We start from the raw sequence: 24,536 nt of genomic DNA, 5'->3' as shown, positions 1-24,536 counted from the left end.
AAGCTAGCATCGTAAAATGCAAAATAAATCCCTCAACAATTTTGTACAAATTCCCAAATGGCCATTAAACATCACAGGGGCCTGCGTGATATCCAACAGAGTAATGCAATAGAGAGTACTATTAATGTTCTATATTTAATCGAGGCTCAAAAAAGCATACATTCCAAAAGCAGTCTTTTCAATTTGCTGAGAGTATGTATAGCTGCCTCAGCATAAAGATTGTGCGTATTAACTGGTGGCATTACCAGTCCTGATCATTAATTACTGCGTTTGGTTAAATAAGGATGGCGTGATGTTCAAAACGAGCACAAACTGTCCTCTTTCAGTTGAGCATGACAATATTGGAATGTGATTGTAAACACTTCACGTGCGTACTCAGTAAATAGCCAGTGTTGCAGAATTCGTAAAAGGTCAATTTTTTTGGAAATAATGACATCCTTTCTTAAAGTCTGTTCAGGGCTCGTTGGGATGCACAGCATCCCTCTTACAAGCAGCACCTGGGAAGCACGAATGGCTGTTGAGAAGACCAAAATTAATGTCGTAATAATAGGAACATTTCAGCAGACACACCCATGAGAATGGACACTTAAAATGCGTCACCAATAAAATGTACTGTACTGTTTACGTGGTTTTGTTATGCAAACTGCTAGGATTATTCCCCACATATCAACTAGGAGACTGTCCACAAATTAACATCTGGCAGTACACCAACGTTCGTTCTATCGAGTCTCACTGCTGATGGGACACTGAATGTCGAAACCGGTCCAGAGTTTGCTCGTGCTGAACCAATGCTGCTGAAATTACGCGATCCCAGAAGGCCGTGTGTATGAATATGTTGAACTTCTTTCGCACCGTACGTAGCCAACCATGCTAATCGGAGGTGGGTGGAAGGAAAACAAACTAAACACTAAAAGCAGTAAATATATGACTTAAATATCTTTTCTTACTATACATTTATGTGAAGTATGGGTAATGTATGCTTATTTATTTTGTCACCAATAAGCAAAGTGATTCATGCAAAAGACTCGACTGAGACTGGTGGAGGTAATCAGTATCAAGTATTGTGATCATAATATCATCATACGGTTGTCTACATGTATTTAGAAAGGGGTGAATTTCCAAGATTAACACGTTATTATGGTTGTGGACACTCATAAGACGTAAGCATTCATGAATGGTTGAATGCACGTGTACACTTACACGCATGCTTATCGAGCATGTGCATCCACAGTGGTATATTGGAACATCAATGGTTTCATGTCATTATTCTAAATAAGAATAGAATAATAACTAGATGGGGAAAATTGTATCGTCTATGACCCTGTGTCAGCACTCAGGCGTGGCATCCCTGTGGAGACACGGCCACACTACCATCGCAATGTGGATTTTGGTCCACACAAGTCCGAGTTTGCGAGCAACCACACTTTGACACGTGGCAGTGTCCGGGCTACGCAGCACGCGGACCCACCGAGGTCGCCACCATTCCCATCGGAGATCAAACCCGGCCATGTTCTGAAAGTCAGCCTTGGACTATCAACAATGTGCAGTATCCTGCGATAACCACATGACTACCAGATCTCGGTACAAATCAATTTCTGCCACCCGAACACAGACGCCAATTCACCGACAGATGACAACCATATTGTGTGGTTGAGTGAGTGAGTGGGTGATTTACTAAGTGATTTGACACATGAATGATTGAGTGAGTGAATGGATGAGTGGGTGAGTTACTTGGCAAATGAGTGAGTGAGCGTGTGAGTGAGCGAGTGAGTAGGTGAGTGGGTGAGATACGAATTGACTTAACAAATGAATAATGAGTGGGTGAGTGAGTGGGTAGCTTAGAGTCGTGATTTTTATTTTAAACGTCGTGATTTTTATTTTATTCTACGTTTTAATGTTTTTACCTACGTGACTTTACCGAAAAAACCTAAGAATATGGCTTAGAGTCGCCACCTGTTCAGAGGTATTTCTCAGGCCGCCGTGGTCGATTAAGATTGGGCAGTAGACTGTGATCAAGTTCAACACAGCAATACCGGTACCAGATCTTGGTAAAATCAATCCCTGCCACCCGAACACAGACGCCAATTCCCAGACTGTGCCGGGTCAAACCCACACAGGTGGCAACCCAAACGAGGATGCGGCACAGCAGGTTTGAAGGAACACGGCATTGCCATAGAGTTGACTACATAGCAGCAAATGCTCAACTGCTGACAACATTTTAGCACAATCTAAATTGCTTTAAAAAAAACTACACAAAGCGCATCAATCACCCTGGTAATTTCCATCGCACAAGTAACCGGTACACGCCAAAATGTGCTTGTGATTGACCTGCGGCAGATAAGATGCTTATCTGATTGCGCTTCAGTCGGCGGAGGTATTATAGCACACACGCCAAAGTAAACTGCACATTGTAGACATGGGTAATGTTTTAAGGCAGTGCATACTTTCTGAACAAATGTTCCTGTAAAGTGTGGACTTTTAAGAGTTCATTGTAAGCTGTCACTCGGGTTAGCGCACATCATTACTTTTTGTGTTGACTAAGGCTTCATTGTATATACAGAGTTATCTTGCCAATAACGTCTGGCAAAAAAACACTGAAACAATCGTTTAATACGCCTGACTGCTGATCGATTGAACGATATTCATTTGGTATTGCGCTATTCGCAATAAATTGTCCAAGGCGCTTCACAAATACGACAAATACGCTTAATAAATAAGCGATACCAAGTCGATAAACATACAGAAACTAGATAACAAAAACATTAAATGCAAAGATCAATTAAGATGCAATACATTACAGGGTAAAAACATTGCAATGTGAACGATGGATCATAGAAGTGGGTCTTCAATGTTTTTTTTTTAAGACCACAACAGTTGGTAGCTCTTCTACAGAAATAGGCTGATGAGACACAGAAGGGTCGAAATGTTGCTCGATAATAATTGGTCTGGAATTTCTATTTGACTGATGGACGAAGCTAAATATATTAAGCTTCATGCAGAGATGTGCACCGAAGTATCCTTATTTGTAAACGAGAAGACGGACATACTATTTTGCAAATTTTCACATGTGTAGACATTCAAATTGTGGTTAAAAATAGCAAAAATGTGAAGTGTATATGGAAAACATCTTGCAATGGCCCACAATGATGAATATAAATTATTAATAATAGACCGTACACAAATATTACAATTATAGCAACATAATCCTACTTAAAAGTCTGTCATCTGAAACCGTCTGACACGCAGGGCGCATTCTTTAACATGGCTACACAAACATTATTTTACAGCCTGCTGTCACTCCACCACCGGACGAATTACCTCCCCAGGCCATGTCAGTAAATAGGAGTTACTCAACCATACTTCACCACGCTGGTCAGTACAGGTTGGTGAAGTAGGGTGGAGGGGGTGGGAGTAAATACGTCCATAAATAAAAACTTACGAACTCACTGAATGTTTGGGACTAGTGCTGTTGGAGAACAACTCTTGGTGACCACTTTCCTTTCCCAGTTCTAATGCTGACCACACAAAGTGAGCCCATGGAAGGCCCAGGACAGGTTCGGATAACGACCATGCGTGGCAAATGTGCATCACAACCAGAAGTCGAACCTCACTCGCCAGGAGTGTTTCCGTGCAAGAGCCTGAGCAGAACACAGCGGAAGAGACTCACTGATGCACACACCCAGACGCACGCACTGATGCACACACACACACAAACCCACACACACACTGGCGCAAGGCCGAGCAAGAAAACCTAACTTTTTCTGCAAAACTGTCACGAGAGAAACGAATCCCAGAAACCCAACGTTTGTGGTTGCCGGCAACGCGCACAACAAGACGAGCGTGGTGCGGGGAACGTCTGTCTTGCCGTACCTGTGGCTAACTTTAGTGAGAAACAAGAATAGCGCACCAGCAGCCCCAGTGCTATATTTGCCATTTCCAGAATGGGAGCCGTGCCTCCCACGGTGGCAATCCTGGCGGCTCTCATCCCGAATAATTGTTCTGATGTCCAGATGTTTTTACAGCAAGGTTCTCATGCCAGTGTTTGGACTGCTTCCCAGGAGGGGGCAGGGGTTCATGTGAACAAGCCGTGAGTGATCTTTAGCAATGGGCCATGAGCACTGTTTGTAGCTGCACTGAATTCCAGCATAGTTTCGCACTTGGTGCTTGTGCCTTTAAATGGTGCACGTCTGGGTTTAGTGGCCAAAGCGGCATTCGAACCAAGAATATTATCGAACGTTATCGCGCCATCGCACCTCGCCGCACATGTTAATTCCGCATACTTGTGTATGAGATGTATACTCTTGAGTTAATGCACGTCTGCAAGAGTGCATTAGTGTTGGAGACTATGTTGAAATATAGATAATACAGCATGTGACTAAATCATATTGTTGCTCCATTATAAACACAACTGAGCACCTATCATGTTTGTGTCTTGAGTCAAGAGGTTTTTTTTGTGAAAAAATGTAAGTTACATTTACATTTGTAACTTACATTGAGCAATCGTCCCACTGTATTGGATTACAATGCTTTCCCAAGAGTGACAATTTGCAATATCAACAGATTATTTGACATACACTGAACATGTTGCACTTTCAAGCTATATAATATGCAGCTAGTTTGTCGAGGGACAGCGAGCGGTCATCGAGTGGTTGAGCGTGCGCCTGCTGTTGTGCAGCGGTCGTGCGCTCCCCGTACCGCAGTTTTCCTTGCCGCGGTTATTTCAGAACACGTGACATTTAGTTGTGAAGAGTTCGATTACGCACAATTGACTTTTCCACATTTGAAAAACATTACAAAGTTAAAGTGTGTGATTTTGTATTCTGTCAGATAGCGGTCTTCAAGGTGGCGCCCCGAAACAGTGGCGGCCGCGTCGTGGGAAGAGCGGCCCCCTGCCACTGAGGTGACGAGCGCGGAGGAGGAGGAGGGCAACGCAGCGCCACACAAGGGGGGGGGGGGGGGGGCGGGGGCCCTCGGCCTCCAGCTGGACAACGTTAATAACCATGACCACTTGGAACTTGCAAGAACCACAGCTTTTATTCTCGCATTCGGACAGAGAGAGAGAATGAGAATAGAGAATGATTGAGAGGTGTGGGAAACCACTGACAAGTGGGAAGGCAGTCCGAACTGGTGCCAGCAATCGCCAAGCTGTATGGGTCCCATATTGCAACGTTTAGCCAATTCCACTAATTTATATATGCGGGAGGAAACCAGAGAAACCGGAGATAACCCCACGCTTGCGACAGTGGTACCACTCAACCCTCACACTGATGGAAATTAGCCCACTTGTTGTACTGCCATCAGACCATGGCCGTGAGCCAGGAGGACAATGCGTGCGATCGCTGCCGAGGCGGCGCAGTCACGCGGAACGTTTACTCGCGGCGGGAGGAAGAGGATGGGAAGGGAAACCGCGATGGAAAGCCTTCTGTTTTCTGTAATCTCAACATCTTTAAAGCTAATTGCACAATTACCACCACGACACAAGTCTCATCCGCCCACTCCGGCGCAGCCCACGGCGCCACGGTAACGGCGAGCGGAGAAGTTGCGTGCCTCGAGCGGCGCGTGCGGCTCGGGGCTCTATCTCCTCAGCACGGCGAGGTCGAGAGGGATCCGCGAAGACCACGCGTGTGCCATTGTGGTCTCACAGCCTTCATTCACTCTGTGTCGGTATCCCTTTCCCATTGATTGAAAATGTTGAAATGAAATCCCGCACTGGTATTTAAGCTCCTTGTATATGTTCCTTTAAAAAAGGTTTAACCTCAATGTTCGCCTTCCCTGCTCACAACCGCATGCACGGAACTTACGATGACGAGCCGCCGGGCGACGATGATGCGAGTAATACGAACACTACGAACGTACTTTTCCAGCACATGCGCACATGCTCGCGCGTAAACCTTCCCCGTGAACGCTTCCCTGATGGGTCTCTCCTCTCCCTCCGCACCCCACCATCTCCCACTACCCAAGAGAGTCCCCTTCTCATGAGCGGTACTCATTTTATTGACCCCAGAAGAATGATGGGCCGTCGCCCCAAACCGAGATTTGAACTCATGGCATCCTACTGTAAATCAAGTGCCACCTGGTTCTCATGCAAACTTCATAAATAATTTCAAATGTCTCGTTTGGGTTAATAATCACCCTGACAAAATACTGAGTGGCAGTGTCGGATCCAGTAGCTTCCTCCCAAACCAGGCGCAGTGGTAGAGCGAGCGGGCTCTCAATCGGAAACGTTGGGAGTTCAACTCCTGGCTGGGGGGTTGACTCGGCCCGTCTCTGTGGGGTAAAATGAAATGAGTCCCAGTGGTTATCCCATGGATAGACTCGACCCCACCATGGGAATGTAGAAATGCCACCACGAGCTCAGGGCTGTAAACTGGAGATGAGCACTGCCTCGATGGCGAGATGTTAACTACCTCGCCTGGTTGTAGGTTCGAACCCGACCCTGATGCCTGTTGTATATTTGGAGTTTGCGGAGTCTCTTTCCCCGTGGTCGCGTGGATTTTTTTCTGGGTCCTCCGGTTCTTCCCTCCATATTTAGAACCAAAATGCATTTCTAGTTTTGGTTGCTATAATACATTTCTACGCGATAAGTTTAGCTATCAGTTGTGACCAGGTGTCTTCTGAAATAAAGCTACATTGCTCAGTGGGCCTTACATGGTAAATAAAAAAAGTTGAGTTTAGTTTAAATCGCTTTGTAAAATTTCACATTTTGACAATTGAACCCACATTGCGAAAAATAATCTCGTCATGGTAAATGTTTGATTTGAGTGAAGATTTTCCGTGGTGAAGGAGGGGGTGAACGGAGAAGCAAGAATAGAGGTGCCGTGACCGATTGTATGATAAGAGTGGGATGGCGGAGGGGAGGAGGGATTGTTCTTTATTAAAACATTTCCCCTTGAAAAATCCCTTGAGGTGGAACGTTTTCGTTTGCATACGGCATCCGGGGAATGAAGAGGGCATTGTTGATCGTGGGGGTGAAGCTGTGACCATGTTGATGCAGTAGTGGTTGGAGATATAGAAATCACTATCTGTAAGGAAAGGCCATGGCCCAGGATAAAGCTGTCTGAGTATTTTTGCTTTTGAGATTGACTTATTTAAAAAATAAACACCTAAGGCGTGCCCTTTTATAACATGCACATAACAAGCGCGTAAAATATAGTTTCCTGCTCCCATAGTGACTTATCGCTTTGTTGAGCGGCTGTTTAACGTTAGAAACAACAATCTAAACATCTCCCGAGTGGAGCACAGCGCATTCAACGCTTCTACAACCGTGACTCAACTGCGTATAATTAATGTGCAGCCTGGCAAATACAATGACCAACTTTCGAACACGATTTCACACTCTGATCTAACAGATGATGCAATCGCAAGCCCCTTTAGAGTAATTGACGTTAACTTTGTTCTTATCGGACAATCTGTGTTACTGATAGAGTGTGCACATTCATTTTGTGAATTAGTAATGTTTGATACAATAATAACAGTAATATGCCCGATGTAATCAGCAGACTTGTTTTTATACTCGCTAAACTGGAGCGCAATGCAAGTGCTTTTTCCCTCACCGGCCGACACTTGATATGTTATTTAGCTCGTGCGCGTGTGCAACGCAAGTGTTTCAATGTGGCCGTTTCATCTCGATAATTAATGTCACCCATCACTGCCACTTTTCTGTTCGTGCACGTGTGTATGGTGCCGGGCATGTGTGCAACGTGAATAGCAAAGCCCGGTTAGCTGTCCTACGATTAGCTCTTGTGTCCTGCGTGCAACATTACAAATGCAAAGAGTGAACAATTACGATGGTTTTCTAAAAGAACGGGGTTTAGGTTATGGTTTGGGAACGATGGCATTAAGGGCATCGCTGGAATCTCTCCAGTAATTGCTGCAGTGGCTCATTTCCAGTGGGAACGAGTAACCATCAACCGTTTCTTTCCCAACAGTTCCCACCAAAAGAAAGTTGTCGAATTCACATCTGGCTGCTAACTGCCCGCCAGTGCTTTCTGCAACACCGCCGCCGAAGTCGGCGTGCGCCTGCGGTGCTGTGGGTGGCATGCTGACGATCGTCAACGTGCTTATCCTGGTTAAATAAAGGATATGTGTGCGAGTGTGTGTGGACCCGATAGACTCACGTGACGCACCCTCTTTACTCGCACAGCTCCGAGCCGGCGGGAAGTTCTGCCAGGAGGTGACTGTGGGGCACACGTGCCGTGCGCAACACGTGCCGTGCGCAACGGTGCACAGCCACCCTCCTTCATGCTGCCTGTTCCACTGCCCCGCTCACCCTCGCCCAGCGTCGCAACGGCACCCACGCACCCCCACCACCCACGCTGTGGTGTTGCCGCCGTTCAGTGCACGCGTGGGTTTGATTGGCGTTTGCGCGTTCTCCCCGTGGTCGCGTGGATTTTTCTCGGGGTCTTTTCTCCACATTTAGAAACTTCCGTTTATAGTATTTGGCTGCTATACATTTCAACATGATGAGCCACTTCGTTGAGCTATTATTTGTGACGGCCAGGTTGATTCTGAATAATAGCTACATAGCTCAGTGAGCCTTACCTGGTAATAAAAATAGTTTAGTAGTTTTAAAATAGTTTTTTTATATATATTGTGTAAAACTGTGTAAAATCCTTCCAGGCAGCGATTCACGTCGCCACCGAAAGTGCGCAGTGCGAAACGTGGAGGATCTGTGCACATCGCCACAGCCAGGCTGTGGTTGAGCTTGAGTTGTACGTTCATGTTATTAACGTGTTTGAAAGTAAAGTGTGATTTTGCACGCATTAATTTGAATGTGTGAGAGTGCACGTATGTAATTGTTAGAGTGTTATTTTCCATGTGAATGTTATGTGCATGTATGTTTTTGCGTGTGTGTCTATTGTTTGCTGTCCTGGCATTACTCTGTGCTTGCTAAGTCTCTTTCAGGCCATATGGGGGATTTATTTTTATTAATGACAGTGCGAGTCTATGTGGGGAGAGTCTTTGTAGGTGATTGTGCATGCGTGTGTTTGTTGGCTATGTATGGTGTGAAATAAATTTTACATACAGACATAAGTGTGTGTTTGTGAAAGTTTGTATTTGTGATAGCGTGTCTGTGCGTGTGTATCAGTCAGTCGACCTGTGACACCTGGGTCTGCCCTGTGACCTCCTGCCAGCGGGCGTTCGACACTTCACATGGCCTCAAGGTGCACATGGCCTGGCACAAGCGTCGTGGTGACGTCACCGCCACTTAGTGGCGAATGGCGGTTGTTGTTGTGTGGAGCGGTAGTGTAGCGGTTAGCGCGCTGCGCTACAAACCTGGCCACCCGAGTTTGATTACCGCTCACGGCCAACACCAGTGACAATGATCTGAAACGGTCTTGTAAATATCACCACTTGGAAGACTAATGCAGTTGGGCGTGGTGCTGGCCACTCACCCCCCCCCCCCCCCGTGTGCCATGGTGGCCTTCATCAGTGCTCACAGCACTTGCCCTAAAAGTATGTTAAGGCTATACGGGGATCTTTGTATCTGTAATAGTGTGTCTGCGTGCATGTGTTGGTCAGAGCGTGGGTGCGTGTGGACGTAATAATGGTGGACTTAAGGCGAGTCCCGACCACCCCTATGTTCTCACGGAATTGTACGCAAATCCCTAAATCCCGTCGGAACTCGGAATTAAGACACATCCTGGCCTCCAGCCGAATTGCTAGGGAGCAGTAGTAAGTTGAAGGATTCAAACCCAGCTGGGCTTGAACCTAAAGTTGTCACCTGTCTGGGTTTGACCTGGACAGTCCGGCATTTGGCATCTGTGTTCGGGTGTGGCAGGAATTGACCTGTACCAAGATCTGGTACTTTATCACAGGATACTGCATTCGACTATATCCATATTTGGTTTCCAGTGGTATTGGTGGCGACCGTAGGTTGACCTCTGACTTGCATCATAAAGCGTCCCTCCGCAGCCATGCCCTACCGACAGCCAACCACACGAGCTAGGGGGCTCTAGACGTCACCTGTGAAGCATCGCCCCCCCCCCCCTCCACAGGCACTGGTGGGGGTGGCGCTTTGTGCGGGGGGTTGTTGTCCCCTCGCAGCAACGAGGAAGGGGGGGGGGCAAGCTTGGAGCGGTTTGTACGCGGCAGCACGGCGGTGCAGTTTGGACCATTGCACCGCATTGCTAGTCTGGACCAGGCTGATACACGTTTCGGCAGCTCCAATCTGGTCCAGTCATTTAATTCAGATCACATGTCCAAAAGAGATTAGATTTCTACAATGTTTTTATGTCGTAATATAAGTGTTTGTACGTATACTGCGATGTGAGGGGTCTCAGAAGGATCTCAACCAAAGTACAAAGAGCAGACACACTGCAGTTACCGAACACTACCACCTGCGTTTCGTTCACCACAGTACTTTTTTCATAAATATGCCCAGCATCAAGTAATATGCTTTATAGCCATGCCTATTCGGATAAAATCAGTTCAGCTTCAGGATTCCGAGGGTACAGATATATTCAACGTCTTTATTTGGCTTTGAATCACCGGAGTCTCAATATTCATCTGCAGGAGAAGCTGGTTTTGGAAGGTTTGGTCAATTGGTTTGCGGGGCGCCGAAGGGACCACGCACATGCAGCGTGGCGACGCGCAGCTTGCGCGGCTGCCCTGTGCCAGAGACGCACACCCGTGGGTGCCTCACTTGGACTCCACCCCAGGCAACCCACCCTCTCGGCCACCAGATTACAAACACACATATCACCATATGGGACACATCACCTCTCTCCTCTGGAACCAACCGCATTGGCTTCGCTGTCCAGACAGGATCCGAGTACAAGCTGCGCGCGACAGTCTTCGAGGTGTTACACTGGATGGCGCCAGCGGATATTAGCCAAACTTTGCCTTCCAGCGGCGAGCATAAGCGAGAGACGTGGTCGCGCTGCGATCCGTGTCATCGGACGCAGTTGGAAAACTGACCGAGGAGCCGAGCGTTCCCAAATATAAATGTTGGCTCTTGTGCGCCGGTCCTGCGGCATGGAGCAGCCTAACTGCTGAGACCGGACTCGTACCAGCGCTCGAGTCTCGCAAGAGACAACTAGAGATCAGGTTGTTTACCATGTCTTTTCCGTAGTCTTGTACAGTTCTAACCAAAGTATGGTACCAGACAAGTCATCCAACTCAACATCATTATCATGATGATGTTGAGGACTCAGTCTACCACATTCACTGTTTCATCTCATCCCCACTGCATTCAAACACCACACTGCACGTCACAATACCTCTCATTCTGCTTCTTCCCTCATCTTGCTCGCATTTGTAATTCACTCCCATTGACTCTTTCCCCAGGCTCTGAAAATAATAATCCTAACAACCTTGCTCGATTCAAGAAACGTGTTAACTCAGATTACCCATACCAACTTTGAGAATACTGCTGCCTATTGCTGGCTGCTTGATGCTTTGGGCCTTCCGCCTTGTACTCAGCAACTCTGTTTAATATATACATACCTATACATATATACATACCTATACATATATACATACCTATACATATATATACCTATACATATATACATACCTATGTATATATACATCAGCCTCTGAGTCCTGTGATGTGTCACGACTGCCGATCAAGGAAGCTCATTGTCAAGCATGACATGGAGAAGCTCATTGAGAAGCGCGACACCGAGAGGCACGACGCTCTGTAGCGTGCATGCCGGTGGCAATGCCCCAGCTGGAAGGTATTGACTGGGCATGGCCCTGCAAAGGTTGCTTTAGCGTCTCTCCCCATTTCAGCGAGCTTAAGGTGTTTTATTAATCGTGCGTGGAATTGCCACGCAAACACATCATATGCGGTTACAATTTAAAATATTAAACGTCAACAGAGTTCCCAGACCAGGGTTTGTACCAACATGGGAAAATACTTTCCACCACATACAATAAATACAAAATGGAGAAACTGTTACACGCATTACTTTCCATAACTACCGCCCTTTTAGCTTATTCATAATTCAGACAACATGTATGTAACATTAAAGACATTTAAGAATTGTAAGGAATGCACGTGTATCCCAAATGCATGCCAATTAATGTTTTAATTGAATGTGTTATTAGACATCGATCTGTCATGTCATTAATTACACAGACACAGGCGTGCACATTCTATTAATATACCACTGCAGTTTGTGGTGATAACTAATTAACTGCATCTACTGACTCGGCATCGCTCCCGTAAAAAAAAAAAGGTCACACATTTCTCCCAAACGAAGACTCGCACAACTGAGAGGTAGGGTGACAGACGCCGAGCCACGTGAATGAGCGAGGCTGTAGGAGGGGATGATTAACAAACGGAGCCGAGCTGAGTCCCAAACGCTCGGGAGACGGCGGCCGGTGCCTAGGTGGAGATGAGGACGACCACTGGGCCCCTCGGCACGTGCGCGTGTGCCTTCTCTCTTTTGCACGATGGCCAAGTAAGAGGTACAAAGGCCACAAAACATCGACGGAGCGGCCAACAACGAACGGCTCCGTCAACGTCGTAAAAGGATAGGCGTGAACACGTTTGTGAAATTGAAGCAAGGTTATTGATGTGCGAGTTTGGGGATGAGAGGGGATGGGAAGAGGGAATTCCAACGTGTAGCGGTGTGATGGAAAAAGCATATAGAGAAGTACGGTGACCTGCAGTGTGGTGAGTGGGTGGTGAGTAGTTGGGTGAGTGAGTGCGTTGTTGTGAGTGGTGACCTGCAGTGTGGTGAGTGGGTGGTGAGTAGTTGGGTGAGTGAGTGCGTTGTTGTGAGTGGTGACCTGCGGAGTGGTGAGTGGGTGGTGAGTAGTTGGGTGAGTGAGTGCGTTGTTGTGAGTTGTGACCTGCGGAGTGGTGAGTGGGTGGTGAGTAGTTGTGTGAGTGAGTGCGTTGTTGTGAGTGGTGACCTGCAGTGTGGTGAGTGGGTGGTGAGTAGTTGGGTGAGTGAGTGCGTTGTTGTGAGTGGTGACCTGCGGAGTGGTGAGTGGGTGGTGAGTAGTTGTGTGAGTGAGTGCGTTGTTGTGAGTGGTGACCTGCGGAGTGGTGAGTTGGTGGTGAGTAGTTGTGTGAGTGAGTGCGTTGTTGTGAGTGGTGACCTGCGGAGTGGTGAGTGGGTGGTGAGTAGTTGGGTGAGTGAGTGCGTTGTTATGAGTGGTGACCTGCGGAGTGGTGAGTGGGTGGTGAGTAGTTGTGTGAGTGAGTGCGTTGTTGTGAGTGGTGACCTGCAGTGTGGTGAGTGGGTGGTGAGTAGTTGGGTGAGTGAGTGCGTTGTTGTGAGTGGTGACCTGCGGAGTGGTGAGTGGGTGGTGAGTAGTTGTGTGAGTGAGTGCGTTGTTGTGAGTGGTGACCTAAGGTGTGGTGAGTGGGTGGTGAGTAGTTGGGTGAGTGAGTGCGTTGTTGTGAGTGGTGACCTGCGGAGTGGTGAGTTGGTGGTGAGTAGTTGTGTGAGTGAGTGCGTTGTTGTGAGTGGCGACCTGCGGAGTGGTGAGTTGGTGGTGAGTAGTTGTGTGAGTGAGTGCGTTGTTGTGAGTGGCGACCTGCAGTGTGGTGAGTGGGTGGTGAGTAGTTGGGTGAGCGAGTGCGTTGTTGTGAGTGGCGACCTGCGGAGTGGTGAGTGGGTGGTGAGTAGTTGGGTGAGCGAGTGCGTTGTTGTGAGTGGCGACCTGCAGTGTGGTGAGTGGGTGGTGAGTAGTTGGGTGAGTGAGTGCGTTGTTGTGAGTGGCGACCTGCAGTGTGGTGAGTGGGTGGTGAGTAGTTGGGTGAGTGAGTGCGTTGTTGTGAGTGGTGACCTGCAGTGTGGTGAGTGGGTGGTGAGTAGTTGGGTGAGTGAGTGCGTTGTTGTGAGTGGCGACCTGCAGTGTGGTGAGTTGGTGGTGAGTAGTTGGGTGAGCGAGTGCGTTGTTGTGAGTGGCGACCTGCAGTGTGGTGAGTGGGTGGTGAGTAGTTGGGTGAGTGAGTGCGTTGTTGTGAGTGGCGACCTGCAGTGTGGTGAGTGGGTGGTGAGTAGTTGGGTGAGTGAGTGCGTTGTTGTGAGTGGTGACCTGCAGTGTGGTGAGTGGGTGGTGAGTAGTTGGGTGAGTGAGTGCGTTGTTGTGAGTGGCGACCTGCAGTGTGGTGAGTTGGTGGTGAGTAGTTGGGTGAGTGAGTGCGTTGTTGTGAGTTGTGGCACATCTTATAGGAACGATTATGTGTGCTGGTTTCCAGGTCGTGGGTTCTAACGGGCCGATTTGTAGTATGTGTCGTACAAATGTAAACCAAAGACGTCTGGGGGGAAGGCACAAAAACAGTAATTATTCCATACTAAAAAAAAACTCGCAGAAATGTGGGAAATGGTTGAGAAAACCCCAAATGCAGGCAAATTATTATCAGTTTATTTTTCCGAGAATATTTAGTTTCAAGTCGAAAAGACAATGAAATGCCGAAGCGTGCAGATGTGTGCTAAGCCATCCTTGTGAGGAAATGACAACTTAATCTGCCTCTGCCACCGAGGAGTGCACACGGTGCATGAGCACATCTCACGGACGGTGGCGCTGGCCACAAGTGGCCGGCGTTGTGAGCGCCCTGCACCGCTGTGTGACGCCGCCACCGCCGCGGTGCCCCGGCACTCCCATTCAAGTCAGCTGTTGGCGACGCTGCCCGTGCCCACGCAGGAGCAGCAGGAGCAGTAGGAGCAGTAGAAGTGCGTTTGCAACTGATTGTTAGCACCCTTAGTTGCACCTTGTTGATCAAAATAAGAGCCAACTTAATTAAAGGGTTGGTTTATAGCCATTGCTTTGTTAATTTGAATTACGTTAATTTGTTTAAAGCTGCACATCGCTCAACGTGCGCTGATTTATAGTTGTCTACCACTGCATGGGTGTTCGCAAGAACAGAAGTCAAAGTGATCTCCAGGTCAACTGGACATCGAGGCATTAGTGCTCATCTCCCAGTTTACAGCCCTGAGTCAGTTGTGGAAATTACCCATCTTATGGTGCGGACAAGTCGCTCCATATGACAACCACTGTTGACTTCCCCGCAACATGGTTACCATTGTATCTACTCCAGAGGAACGATGGGCTGAGTCAACCTACGACCGGGATTAGAACTCGCCAGCATTCCGATCGCTGGGCCGCCCGCCTTGCCTCTCTGATCCGGCGCGCCGGTAACCGTGCACGAGGGACATCGTCATCGCTGTGGAGAACTCTCGCGTCTAGCGCCGTGCGGGCCGCACCGAGCGGCGGCGCAGGGCGGCGGGGAGTGTCGTGCCGCGCTGTGCGAGTGCGGCGCGAGAGGGCACCTGCTCCTGCTGCTGCCTCGCGAGGTCCATCTGCTGCCGCTGCTTCTCGAGCTGCGAGGTGGCCAGCTTCTTCTGCTCGTCGTGGGCGGCCAGGAGCTGCTCGCGCAGGCTGCTCAGCTGGGAGATCATCCCGGCGAGCTGGTGCTCGCGCTCCGCCAGCCCCTCCGCCGAGCCTGGGCATGTGGCGCAAGCACACACACGCACGCACATGCACGGCGCTCGCTTAGCCAGACGTTCACCCACCCACCAAGGGCGCTGGAATGCCTCACAGCCTACAGGTGACCTGGGGCTGCCACCTTTCCCACTGTAGAGCAAACCCGGACATATTTCACAGCCAGCATGGCGTTAATTATTAAAACTGAGCGCTATCCTATGAGAAAGTTCAACACAATACAGATACCAGATCTGGGTACAATTCCACTCCTGCCGCACGGACACAGATACTATTTCCCGGACTGTCCAGGTCCAAAGGTGGGAAGTGCATCATGAATGCGTATGCTTGTGGTGAGATTGCAGCATCTTTTACGTCTACTCTTCAGCAGCACAGAATTAACATCACGCTCAAGAAAGTGCATTGCGTGTACAAAAGCCTTAACCAGACCACCAGCCCAAAATAACCGAATGTGTATCTCTTTCGTCATTTAGACCCCCAAACTCAAAGAGTTGGCTAGCGCTGAGAGAGCTCTGGTCCGCGGAATGCGCATTCCCCGAGTTTGAAGACGAATCTATTTGTTTGAAGCCTGCATTAAAGTTTCCCTTGCCGATGGGTGCTGTTGTGATGCGAGTTGCGTTGCAGGAGGCACCGCGTGCTCGTGAGCGATCCCCCGTGCCCCTCCGGTGCTCAGAGCAACGAGCAGGAGGAGGAGCGATGGCATGGACAGTGGTTGTGCAGAATGCAGCTGAGCAGGTTAATTATCGTGAGGCATTCATCTTCGTCCCCACGCATGCAGTGTGGAATTGTCCTCATCAAGCTGTCATTAAAGAATTATAGGAATAGTTTAAACTCGTATGTAGAATTGCAAAATACATGTTTTTTTCTATTCAATGGCAGATCCAATTGTTTTGAGAACACAACGGGTATTAAAGTCACTGGGGATGCTCAGAATGTCTGCATGACGGTATTAAACATCTATACACGTTCACATTTCGTTCGGGTTATGACACTTACGGGCATTTTGAAAAATAAAATCGCCCCGTACAATTTGAAACAGCCGTTGAAAGCAACAGGTTAAGTGAAAAAATATATATTTCTATTTAAACTATAGCCTCCATACGGCTTTTAAACCCTGCAATAGAGTGTGAACATTATGATTGAGACACGCATTTAAATCTGCCGCGATGTTGACTGGACTATTTAAATGCATAGCCCACGCATCGCCGTTCCTTTGCTGTTATGATCTCCGACGAGGTTATAGCATCTGGCTCTCGCCAGATCTCAGGCTCACACTCTGTTGATCCCACTGGGTAATTCGACCGTTATCGGGCATTTCCATCGGACAATTACACTTTAAAGGCAACGGGTTGAGAGGTTAGTCTGCACCTTCTAAGCCGAAATGCGACATCGGGCGGAGTTCACATCGCGTGTGGTGTGCGCAAACCCTTTTATGAGCGGACATTTGTTAGCAATAATGTTACTTTATCGTTGTAAAAAAAGAAACGTGTTTTTCAAACTATTTACTCCATTTATCAGCAGTTATCACTTTCCCTTTCATTTTGTTCTCTCAGTAATGCAGCGGGAGTCCATTAGAAATGCACGCCCGGCAGCTCGCTGAGATGATTCTATCTCCGCCTTTGCCGCCGCCGCAGCCGTGTGAACCGCGGGCAGCCGCTGAAGCGCGGTGTGCCCATCTCTCGCATCGCACCGCCGCTCCAGTGTGTGGGCATTCCACCCACCCCCCACCCACCCACCACAGCCCACCCCGACAACCACCTCCCCACCCAATGAAAGTTTTAAATACAATTATTTTTTCCCACAGTTTATAGCTAAGAATAAAACGTTACGGGGGTCGCAGACATTTTTTGTCTCCCAGTTTGCGTTTCAGCGAAAGGCTTTTTAAAATGACCTGCAGCACGTTGCGATGTGGGCTTGTTGGCAGCCGTGATTGTGTCTCCTACGGACCGGGGCAGCCAAACATCCCCCTCCCGCACCTCCGATTAGCACGGTTGTCTTCATGCAGTGTACGAAAGAAGTTCAACATACGTACAACATGAGGAGCGTCTCCTCGGTACACCGCTCACTCTGGCCGCACAAGCTGCGGTGGTTACAAATGGTTAAAGTGATACTCTGCTCAAATGACCATTAAGGCATTGGTGCTCATCCCTTTACAGTGGTGTACGTACCACCTTATTTTAGCGGGCATAAGTCTAATCGTACATGGGGCAACCGCTGCCGCTGTTGGCTTTCCCCACAAATTGGCACTCATTTTTTGTTTATCAACCCTGGAGGAATGATGGGCTGAGTCAACCTCCCAAACCAGGATTTGAACTTCTTAATATTACGCGTCCCCAGTCTCTACAATGGCGTGCACTTTGTTGATCGTTATCATTAAGTTTGAGCAGGATCGCAGCACAATCGTGAGAAGAAAGTGCATTTGGCATAACGTGGCAACTTCGCAGAAGCGCCTTCATCCACTGAAACTTTACTTTGCAAATGTAAGTATCGTGTAGCGTTGTTTTATTGTGCATAACATTCTTGCACAAAAAATGTAACAAGTTACGAGCAATTTTTTACCGATTTGTATTAACTTCAGCTGAATCACTCTTTGACAAACAAGCTGCAAGGTAATGGGCAGCGTTGAGTCGTGGCTCTCGCGTTTCTCCGTAATCCCAGGGCCGATGCCGGTCATTGGCGGTGTAGACGGCTGCCCTTTAGCTACGGAAAGGGGGCATGCAGTTGCCCCTGGGAGGGTTCGGCAGACGCTCACCGGCGCTCACCGGCGCTCACCACAAACTGCGACCTCCGGGCCCGCGCTTGCGTTGACGTTCTGAACAATGCAGACGCGACGACGTCAAGCACGCGAAAGATGCGCGTGCCATCGTTATCAAGGTCCCATCTCCAATTGTTGACATTTGCAAAAGATAAAGGCATGCTAGATGGCAGACAACTTTACCCATGTCCAGCTCCTACTTGACGATAAGGAGCCCCCTTTGAACGCCCCAAGAGACTGAGATTTACATCGGTTCCTTCGTTGACTAGACGTGAGACAAGCACGGCATGGGCTACTCGCGCTCGATAATGGGGCGAGCACGAGCCAAGCAAGGAAACCGTTTGAGGAATGTCACGTGACGTGATGTATTCAGTCGCGCAATCTCCGAACACATCCATTTAAGCTGTTATATTTAGCTCGTATATATGTCACACGATGGTCACATGAGCGTGCGCGTCATGACAAATAGCGGTAAGAACGCCGTTGGGACTCGGCTATTTTTACTTCATGTAGAGGTTCGCCGTTGCGATGACAAGTTCCCTAGCGTGCCTCCTGCCTGTCTCAGACACGAGCGTGCCCCCTGGTCCAGCGAGAGATTTGACGTCACGTTTCCTGAAAGGACCAGTGGATAGAAAAATTCACAAGCAGCACAGCCTCCCCAATGACACGTGACGCAGCACGACGAAGTGAAACCAGATTTAGCTGAGTTCCAAGGTCAGGCGTGGCCAATAATTGTCGTGAAATTCACAACGTGAAACGGAGCCAAACCTCTGGAAGCTGCACTAAGGGGGGGGGGGGGGGGCAGAACACTTCTGGTTGTGAGGGATGTCTGGCATCCTGGAAATAATTAACTATCAGGTGCATAACGACATAGGAATTGTCTTTACACGTAACCACAGTAAATAACTAAGCAACAACTACATATTTACAATCTAGCATTGAAAATGTAAACACGCTTTCGACAATAATGAACCTCATGGTGGGACCCCGGGGTCCCATAAGGCCCCGGCTCTCGCACAAACTGCACTGCGACGTCGTTGTATGTCTGTCGAGGGCGAACGACACGGCGATCTCTTCCTCTCGACGAGCTCTACGCTATGCGCTAATCAAAGTTTAAAAGTTTTGTTTATGACTACGGCAATTTTTGCAAGGACGGGTGCTTGGTGAAGAACGAGAGGATTGATTTCTGGTGGGTTATGGCATCTATGTGCGCGGTGGGACGGAGTCAGCAACAAAAATAATGAATTACGATATGTTTTATTCGGGACCCCGGGGTCCCGCTATTAGGTTCAATTCACTGCATGGTGCAGTAGTCTTGATAAAGAGTGCATTAGGTACCACCTACGCAAAAATGTTGTGTTTGGCTTGTACAACGTGGAATACACGTGGATGAATTTCCTTGTTGTACTTTGACTTAATTGACTAATGCCACTTTTAGTTGAACAATTCATTGCAAGACTGAAAGGGAATGTTTTCAAAGTATGAGAACAGTGCGAAAAAGGGTAGCACGCCTGACACACCGATATTATTGTTTTATCCTTTTTCGATACGATTCGAGGAAGTTGTCAACCGTAACTAAAAGACGGCCCACGGGGTGAGGAATGAGTCGGGCAAAATGAGGAGTCAAGAACCAGCGGCCCAGCCGCGCACAACCCCTCCCCACCCCGAGCCCGTAGGCAGCACCTGCACCGCAGCTCGGTGGCGCACGCCGGGCTCACAGCTGTGTCGGCGAGCGCTCACGGCGAGCGCTCTCAAACAGGGCAACCTTCCACCTGCCTCCACCAGACAATCGTCAGAGCAGTGTGAAAACAAATCCCTTAATCAGCTGACAAGAAAGTCCAGGACTTAGAAACAGCTAAACAATGCCATCAATCAGCAGATCAATACCACTAATGGCCAAACAGTTGCAATAAAATGAATCTTACGCAGATGGTGCGCCAACTAATGTTCGACAGTGAAGTATTTCCAACGGGAACTCGCCGCCGCCACCGCAGAGTGTCGTCCTGCCTCCCTTATTTACCCAAAACAAGACGGGGGGGGGGGGGGGCAGGGTGGAGAGTTCACCGCCGTCCACTCATGGAATGAGATTGCAAGCCAGCCGCAGCACACAATGCTGTCGGCCCATGGCGACCAGGCCCTCCACGATTGAAGCCCCACAGGCGCCTCCTGGCCCTGCCCAGTGGTCCCAACGATGACGTCCTCAAGTTTGTAGATGCTTCATCGGCACCCTTCTGTGTGTAATGGGTTCAACTGAGTCAGAGACGTAGACTTTGGGACCCGGAATGGCCGGCTCTGCCCTTGGCCAAGTCTACCTTCCAGAATCCTCGGGAAGGATCTGGGTCTCAATCACATGACCCCCCTAGCCCCCTCTTGGGGCCCTTCTGTCAACTTAACCGGTCACGCGTCCTCCCGGGTGAACCAGAGTGCCATGGCCTCACACAAACTCATCCTTCGGTCGGCACCCACACACCCTGTCCTGTAGGGCCGGCACTGCACTTACAGCCTGGTGCCATCCAGCGCTATTATCCAGCGCACACCGTGCCCCTCTAGGGCCGGCACTGCACCCACAGCATGGTGACATCCAGCGATGTCACTACATGTGTAATCGTGCGGGTAGCAGCTATTGTGGCTGAATCGAGGGAAGTTTTTCGCGAGGCACTTTGGGTTAAATTGTGTAGCGGGTGAGTCGAGATGAACCGGTCCAGGGAAGTTGGTACCAGCAGAAGGACGGTGCTCGTAAGATGAGTGCAACAAGACGTTGCTGAGCTCCTGACTCTGCAGCTCATGCGTGAAGGAAACTACAGAAATCTATCACGCAAACTAATCATTGCGTTTCTCTACAGTGATACTGATTGTTATTATTACGAGCATATTGCGTCCTTGCCTGTCAACAACATTGGCTTCAGCAAGCCTGACTCTGCTGGTGAGGCACTGAATGTCGAAACTGGCCCAGACTTTCTTTGCATTGAACCAATGTTGCTGATAAGATGAGCTCCCATATTGTCGTGTACACAAGTTGGATGTGTAAAACAATACACTGGACACCTATGGGGAGGAGGCATACTGCCAGATTATTTGTTTTGTCACGGAAATATAGGTTGGATAGCATTAAACAGGAGAGTGACCAGACTCAACAGGAACTGAATGATCACGTCTGTTTGGAGTAGCGGACAGCTGCTGACAGACAGAAAGACGGCGATTGCCGATGCAGGAGTAGTAGTAATATTACACTATTACACGAGATGGAACTTAAAAGGGGGAGTGGTAACTCAGAAGGGATTTGGCTGCTGAACATTCCAGGAAAGGTGTATAATTTTCTAAAGCATCAATGAACAAGAGAAATATACAAATGTAAAATGCACTGAATGGAAACCCCGGGTGTGTCTGCGGAGTGGTACCCACGGCGGCACGGCTCGCGACACCAAACACACGCGCACCGGCAACAGTCACAACGGAGTGCGGGGGTGAGATCGTGAGTGTGAGAGTGTGTGTGTCGGTGAGGGGGTGAGAGTGTGTGTGTGTCGGTGAAGGGGTGAGTGTGAGACTGTGTGTGTGTCGGTGAGGGGATGAGAGTGTGTGTGTGTCGGTTAAGGGGTGAGAGTGTGAGAGTGTGTGTGTGTCGGTGAGGGGGTGAGAGTGTATGTATCGGTGAGAGTGTGTGTGTGTCGGTGAGGGGGTGAGAGTATGTGTGTGTCGGTGAGGGGGTGAGAGTGTGTGTGTGTGTCAGTGAGGGGGTGAGAGTGTGTGTGTGTCGGTGAGGGGGTGAGAGTGTGTGTGTGTCGGTGAGGGGGTGAGAGTGTGTGTGTGTCGGTGAGAGTGTGTGTGTGTCGGTGAGAGTGTGTGTGTGTCAGTGAGGGGGTGAGAGTGTGTGTGTGTCGGTGTGGGGGTGAGTGCGTGTGTTTGAGTGTGTCAGTGAGAGGGTGAGAGTGTCTTGGTGAGTGTGTCAGTGTCAGGGTGTGCGAGTAAGTGAAGTGGGGAGTGGTATTTTAGCGGTTAGCGTGTTGCTCTACGGCTAAAGCAAGTGAGGATGATCTGAATCGGTCCTGGGCCTCCCAAAGGTCGACTCAGCCTGGCGTGGTGTGTAAACATCGTCACTGACGAGACGGTGCTCGCTAACAAGCACTTGCTCCTACAGTCTGTTAAGGATACACGGGGAATCTTTGTCTTTGTGAAAGTGCACCTGGGCTGCTGCAGGATGAGTGGGTTCCATGCCGGAACTTCATTCAATGTTTACGTTTGGACCACGGGGCCTGGGTGGTGCACGCGGTAATGCGGCTTTCATTCGTCGCGAGTCTCCCGTGCAGGTCGTTGGCTAACGAGCCAATGGCTCCTTCACACGCTGGGCAACAGAGGACTCAAGGTGACGTCCGATTGAGAAAGAGGCGCCCGAATGGTTTGCGGGAAAAGTCGGTGTTGAGCCGGACCAAAAATCAAGACTGTCCACTTTGTTTGACGCTGTGCTGAACCATTGCGTCTGCACTAAAGCCCAGGCAATGGTTCGCTACCTCACACCTGCAGCGTTCGAATTGGCTACTACTTTTGTCAGATTTTTTGTTGTTGTCATGCGTATCGCATTCATAACTTCGCATTGTATTTTAGTTGTTATGCATACAGATAAACGTCTGTGCATTGTGTAGTGACATAGAATGGGTCACTACGGCGCGTAGCGCTGGTTACTGGTAGAGAGCAGGATCGCAGGTGTAATAGCCTGGGCTACCAGCAGGGCAGGTGAAGGGTGCCCTGGAGCGCGTAGCAGTGGCAGTGAAGGGCATTTGAGGATACAGCGGCCGGTCTGCCAGCAGGGCACGTGACAGGCACGGATGTAGGGTAAAGGTGACAGAGGGAACACGTGGGGTAGAGCCCAGAACCTTCTGGTGGGTTCCAGAAGGGATGTGGCCGAGGGCGGAGCCGGGCGACGCTGGAGAGGATTAAAGGGAGGCCCCGACGCCGGGTCGGGGCTGCTGCGGTTGGGGAATGGAACCTTCGTCTTCACAAGTCTTCGTCCCCATCTTCACCTCGTCGTCGGTGTTGGGTCAGGCAGTGTGCCGGCTGTCCTGACCCGTATATAGTTATCCCCTATACTGTGGGAAGTGTAGAATAGAGGTGTATGCCTCCTACTATTAGTGTCTCTGAAGTGACTCACTACAATTGTACTGCAGGGTGATCCATTTAGAGATACCCCACTGATTGCGAATGACACCGATTACTTTCTTTGCTACAGCTGATAAATACTGTGTAAGTGATTGATCCATATCTTAGAGAGGGGAGTGTTACGAGGTGTAATCCACCTCCGCTTAGCATGGTTCGCTACATACGGTGCGAAAGACGTTCAAGTAGTTGAACATACATTACAGGCAAAATAAATGTCACCAACAAAATTAATTTATTTTAATTTCATTAAAAAAAAAACTTCATCTGACAAATCCCCTGAGAAGGAACATCTTGTGTGTAAGGTTGTCTAGGGTGTCAGATGACACACACACACACAAGTGAACATTAACTATTGATATCACACAGGTTTCCTTTCATTCGTTTAACGAAAAAATATTGCAAATATGAAAACTGCTGGCATTTTTTTAAAGCTAAACAATCGCATTTAACTGATACAATCATTTCACCCTCGGAGCCAGAAAGATGACATGCAAGACCGATTTGCCACAGAGGTTAAGACTGATTTTGTCACACAAGATGTGCAGTACGATCCGTACATTGCCAGTTCTCTGGTGGAATCGCGCATTACTCTTTTCAGAGCCCCTGTCAAACCTGTCCCGGGAGTGTCTGCTCTGCTCTCTGTGCAATATTAAAGAGGCTGTCTCCTTCAAGTGAACACCTTTTTTATCACAATATTTACCCGCGCTGCATTCAGTCGCTGGGGTGAGCAGATTTCTCGCGGCAGCCTCTGAGCTGCACCTGGGCCGTACACTTAGCTCTCGCTCACGCTCAAGGGGGGGTTGCCCGCCTTTGGCCCTCACGATCCGGTCGTGACGGTACGTCACGGGCTCTAGGGCGCGCGAGCCGAACACGATCACCGTCGTCAATCCAGCGGGGTGACTCACGGAGCTAACGCGTTCACCGATGCACATTCGCCCGAACGTACCCGGAACGTAGCGCGAACTTAGCTAGGCAATAACGGGGGGGGGGGGAAATGCACAATTGCTTCCCTCCAGCTGTGGAGGGTGGGAGTGGTGAGGTGAGCGGCTTAACCCACGGAGCTCGCATTGGGACAAAGTCGGGTAACAGTCCAGGAATTGGTGTCTGTGTTCGAGTGGCAGGAGTTGATTTGTACCGTGATCTGTATTCATAATCTATGTGTTAAACCGTGATCTGTATACTGCACAGTTCTGATCGATCTGGGCCGATTGAGATATATAGT

General features: G+C 49.0%; 1 protein-coding gene across 5 annotated transcripts in view; it reads right to left on the bottom strand.

The window, feature by feature from the left end:
• The window catches only part of LOC133350384 (transcription factor Sox-5-like), a 278,499-nt gene that overhangs the window by 149,434 nt on the left and 104,529 nt on the right, over positions 1-24,536 (bottom strand). For all 5 annotated transcript variants that reach the window (XR_009756057.1, XM_061564709.1, XM_061564712.1 and 2 more), the window contains exon 4: positions 15,237-15,409. Coding sequence is in view for 4 of the 5 variants with exons in the window: in XM_061564709.1 (XP_061420693.1) it covers positions 15,237-15,409 (173 nt within the window). In the remaining variant the exon portion in view is untranslated. The remainder of the gene's footprint in view (positions 1-15,236; positions 15,410-24,536) is intronic.

Source organism: Lethenteron reissneri, chromosome 33 (genome assembly GCF_015708825.2).
Source record: "Lethenteron reissneri isolate LAM-NWPU_2019-01 chromosome 33, ASM1570882v1, whole genome shotgun sequence".
NCBI lineage: Eukaryota > Metazoa > Chordata > Hyperoartia > Petromyzontiformes > Petromyzontidae > Lethenteron > Lethenteron reissneri.
Note: the sequence above shows the minus strand (reverse complement) of the source record. Positions and strands in the feature narration are given on the sequence as shown.